The following is a 5,030-nucleotide window of genomic DNA, read 5'->3' on the forward strand; positions in this document are numbered from 1 at the left end:
GCTTCTGCAGCCCTTGACAAGTGAAGGCAATTGCTACCTTCTTCTCTCCATCCAGTGTGTCTCAACCAGGAAAAAGAGTAGCTTGTGTATTGACAAAGATGTGCAAGTCAGAAGAACTCTAAACAGTTTCATCCCCAATGTGTTGCGCTTACCGTTCACAACAAACTGTTGCCCTGTCTATATTCTTACTTTTTTAAAAAATTAATTTTTATTATTAAAATACAATCAATACAAAAAACAAAGAACAGTAATAAAAACAAAACAAACATCATAATAATAATACAAACAATAACCATTAAGATAACAAGACAAAGCAAAACAAAGCAAAAAACAGTACAATACAACACCTTAGTTGCATCAGAAATGCCCTCAGAAAACACCATCAAACAACTAAACGCTGACATAAAAATCCCTTCCCTTCCTTTGAACTGAAAATATATAATACGTAATATATAAGACTTTCTTTTAAATCCTTTTAAATCTCTTTAAGTATATTTACCACATATATTTCAATTCTGCATTTAACATTCGTTTACTTTATATTATAATTCCTATATAATGTTAACTTTGTTGGTCCGTTTTCCCCTTCGTTGCCTATTATTTACATATTTCAATAGATGCCTTCTTACTTACAATCACCAGAATCTCTTAAAACTTTACTTCTTACTTCATCAAGCCATACTTTCTATTATCTATTTAATCTACAATTTTCCTTTCCATCATGTAATTCAGAACAGGTCTCCATGTTTTTCTACCTCGTTAACATTTTCGCTTTTAAGTAAATATGTTAATTAGTCTGAAATCATCATATCCTGCATCTTGTTGTTGGAGCTTCTTTACATTTCCATTTTCTTGCAAAGACCATTCTTGCTGCAATTACCATATAAAATGTCACTTTACCATATTGTTTTTCTGTATTTTCATCTCTGATTATTCCTGATAGAAATAGTATCATCTCCTTCCTTACTTTGATACTTAAGATTTTTCTATTTCGACGTGGATTTGTTTCCAAAGGTCTTTCGCTCTTCCATTTCACATTTGTGTCAAGGCTCCAACTTTTCCTTGACAATTCCAGCATCCTGATTTTCCATTTTTGTTGATTTTGCATCGCTTTTCTGGTGTCAGGTACCATCTCTATTGAATTTTGTAATAGTTTTCTTTTATGTCAGTACAGAGGGTATATTTTATTCTTTTATTCCAATTTCCTTCCCATCCATCTAGCATCTTGGTCTCCTTATGTCCTGTGCCCAGATTATCATAAAGTGTTTTATTGTTTCGCTTTCCATTTCCAAATTTAATAAAAATTAATATAATTTGGATATTCTATGTTCCACTAATTAGAATTTTTTCCAATGGTGTCTCTTCTTTCTCAACTTGAAATATTTTTGAGTCTAATTTACATCTTTCCACCATCTGCATTTAGAGAAACCAATTGCAATTTAATCCTTCTTCAATTAGTTCTTCCATTGTTTTCAATCTATGTTCTCCACTTTCCAGCTTTAACAGATCATCATATGATATCCAATCTATTTCCTTCATTTTTTCTCTTCTAAAAGTGCTTCATTAATTGATGTCCATCTTGGAATTTTTGGGGGTTTGTACTTTGTCCAAATTCTAAAAAGGGATTTTCTTATAACAGGATTGCTAAAAATTTTGTTTACTTTAATTTTATTATTAATTAGATATGCATATTGTCCAACCCTTCTAATTCTAATAATTTATGATTTTTGATTTGTATCCACTCCTTAATCCAATCTAGACAACAAGCGTTATAATATACTGTACCCCGAAATTTGGTAGTCCTAGTCCTCCTCTTTCTTTTCTGTCTTGTAGCACTTTCAGTTCGCTATGTCCTTCTGCCATGTCTTGAATGGCTTGTCATTTATAATTATCGGTATGGTTTGAAATTAAAAAAGTAATTTAGGGTTACGTTCGTTTGTACCGTCGAAATTCTACCTAACCAAGAGATGTTTAGGTTTTCCCAATATTGTCAATCTTTCTTTATATCTTTCCATAATTGTTCGTAGTTATTTTTAAACAAGAAATTCAGAAATTCTGATGGGACTCCAGATTCATGGCTCAAGCTCTTCTTGAGTTGGGCTACCAGAATATTCCTGTGGAATCCCACCATATCTGAGAACAAATGATTGACACACGTCCATTTTGCCTTCCAGAGAAAGAAGGAGTGTGGCGCTCCGTCGTTCTTCTGGGCGAACCCGACGATTGCTTCACCCGCTGCTCCAAGAAGAAATCCTATCCAAGCTGGTGGAAGTTCTGCCAAATCCACTGCGCAGTGGCCTGCGTTGAACCACAGCCTGGTAAAGATAATTCTGCAACGTTAGGAGGAACGTCTTGACAGTGGAAGACGCTGCCTTGGAGTCTCCTTCTTCGGAGGTCTTTCAGCAGAGGCTGGGTGGCCATCTGTCACAGGGAGGGCTTGGATGGTGACTTCCTGCAAGGCAAAATGGGGTTGGACTGGATGGCCTTTTGAGGGATCTTCCAACTCTGTAATTCTATGATCAAGAGTTTAGAGATGCCATTGGAGATGATAGACATGTCCTGTGCAGTCCAGCACTACTAACTCTTTGGGAAGTATTTTAGGATCAGGACATTCCTTTTTCTTTTCATTAAGCCACATCAAACGACGGATGAATTTGGATCCATAGACCCCAATGTGGGCAATATAGGCCAAGGGAAAAGGGTTTCATCAATTGGTACTTTAAGTAACAGCTTGTGATGTGTGTCGACTATGAGGCTGCTACAAGTATTTGTTAGCATGGCTCATGGATCATGAAGGACAGCCACATGGGATCAGCTCAATCCAGCATGGAAAGAACCAATTCTTCTCATCCTCCAAACACCCCTCTTCCCATCCTACCCCATATATCCAAATTCCTAGCCAGCTTGTATGACCATTTCACTATCTCAGGGTATATCTACACTGTAGAAATACAGCCCGCCCGCCCCGTAGGCAGGCTTCCCATACGCGGACTGAGATCACACGGACAGGAAGCCCCATTTAGAGGAATGGCACGTGCAACATAACATGCCCAGGAACTCAACTCATTCATCTAAATGGGGCATGAGCATGCGCAGAATTCACTTCACGCTCTGGAAAGAATCCCCATCTAAACCAAGGACCTATTGTGATGCACTTTGGATCATTTTTATTGTCCATAATTCAAATAAAACACCACTGTCCATCACACACAATGTCTGTATACAAATGACATTATAGAAGTTTCTTCCCTTCCCTTTCCTCCCCCTCATCCCTCCTTCTTTCTTAGCTTCAACCTTGGGTTCACTTTCCTTAGCTGCTATCTTATTATATATTCTTCCCTTCATAACAAATTTCAAACCTTTCCATCTCTTCATAAATGAATATTTCCCCCTATTACTCAGATTACCGTATAATCTTACTCACTCTTACGTTACCAATTGCTTTACCGGTTGCTAATTCTGGATAGGCATTGTCTGTGTTATTGTCTTATTTCTTATACATAAGTCCTTTAATTACATTATTTTCTATAGTCTATAGATTGTAGAAATAATGCAGTTTGATACCAGTTGAAGTGCTCTAGCCCCATCCTATGGAATCCTGGGATTTGCAGTTTTACAAGGTCTTTAATCTTCTCTTAAAAGAATGCTGGTGTCTCTACAGATCCCAGGATTCCCTAAGGTGCAGCCATGGCAATTAAAGGGGATGACCTTATGGCCTGTCGTCCCTGGGCTTTCCACTCCACCAAATGCATCTGAGGAAGTGGGCTCAAGTCTAGGAAAGCTCATGCTACCCGCTTTTCTCTTTCAGTGAGTCTTAAAGGTGCTTCGAAATCCCTTTGCATGCGATCTCCCACCCGCCCTGCTGCTCTCCCTTGCCTCCTGAAAGGACTTGTCTTGTTTCTCCTAGACCACTGCCTCCTTCCTCCGAACCCAGGAGACTGTCGAGACCAATACCCTCGGTTCTTCTACAACCCGGCCGCTCGGAGGTGTCAGAAATTCGTTTACAACGGATGCGGAGGAAACAAGAACAACTTTCACACGAGGGAAGATTGCCTCCGGGTCTGTGCCCACGTTGGTGAGGAGGAGCAGAAGAGAGAAGGGTGGCCCTGGATCTGTCCCAGTGGAAGACACTGGTGCCTCAATGGAGGGTGTGGGGTCTCCTCCTTTGGAGGCTGGTTTTAAGCAGAGGCTGATGGCCATCTGTCCCAGGGAGGTTTTGATGGTGTCTTCCTGCATGGCAGAAGGGGGCTGGACTGGATGGCCCTTCTTGGGGTCTCTTCCAACTCTAGGATGCTATGATTCTATGATTCTATGGAAGTGGATAGGTGAGCAAGAGACTGCAGCAAATGTCCTATTTCAAAGAAAGCTTGGCGTTCAGCCAGACAGCATCACTCAAGATGACACCTTCTGAGATACCAAAAACATCTAGGGGTATCTGTTGGCCATATAGCAAATGCTATAACATTAGGGTTGCCATAACCCGGCTGCAATCGGGATTTTCCTGGTTTTGGCGGCCCTGAGCCCCTCCCGTCCCGGGTGCTGCCAAAAACCGGGACAACCCCAGTTGCAGCCAGGTTGCCGCGGCGCACGGGACCTCACTGCCCTCCTCCTCCTCGGGGAGGTGGGGAGGAAGAGGAGGGCAGTGAGGCCTGGGGTGGAGGAGGCAAAGGTGGAGGCGATGCCTCCCCGCGCAGGCGTGCCACCCACCTCCTCCTCCACCCCCTCTCCCCCAGGCCATGCAGCCACGTGGAGGAGGTGAAGGTGGAGGCAGTGCCTCCTGCGCACAGCCACGCCACCTCCCCCCGCCTCCCCGCCACCTTCCCCGCACGCCCACGCTACGTTCCCCAGCGTCCCCGTGCCACCCACCTCCTCCTCCTCCACCCCTCCATTCCAGGCCATGTGGAGGAGGCGAAGGTGGAGGCTGCGCGCGGCCGCACCATCCTCCCTGCCTTGTGTGCAACCGCGCCACCCACCTCCTCCTCCTCCTCCTCCTCCTCCAGCCCAGGCCACGCAGCGAATGGAGGAGGAGG

At 42.9% G+C, this 5,030-nt stretch overlaps 1 protein-coding gene and 1 pseudogene across 1 annotated transcript; both read left to right on the plus strand.

The window, feature by feature from the left end:
• The first annotated feature begins 2,143 nt into the window (after nt 1–2,143).
• On the plus strand, nt 2,144–5,024 carry LOC121917671 (eppin-like). Its single transcript, XM_042443798.1, has 2 exons — nt 2,144–2,318; nt 3,908–5,024. The coding sequence occupies exons 1-2, from the start codon at nt 2,144–2,146 to the stop codon at nt 4,180–4,182; spliced, it is 450 nt and encodes a 149-aa protein (XP_042299732.1). The 3' UTR covers nt 4,183–5,024.
• Nucleotides 4,312–5,030, plus strand: part of LOC121917672 — an 11,934-nt pseudogene continuing 11,215 nt past the window's right edge.

Source organism: Sceloporus undulatus, unplaced genomic scaffold (assembly GCF_019175285.1).
Source record: "Sceloporus undulatus isolate JIND9_A2432 ecotype Alabama unplaced genomic scaffold, SceUnd_v1.1 scaffold_74, whole genome shotgun sequence".
In the NCBI taxonomy this organism is placed as follows: Eukaryota; Metazoa; Chordata; class Lepidosauria; order Squamata; family Phrynosomatidae; genus Sceloporus; species Sceloporus undulatus.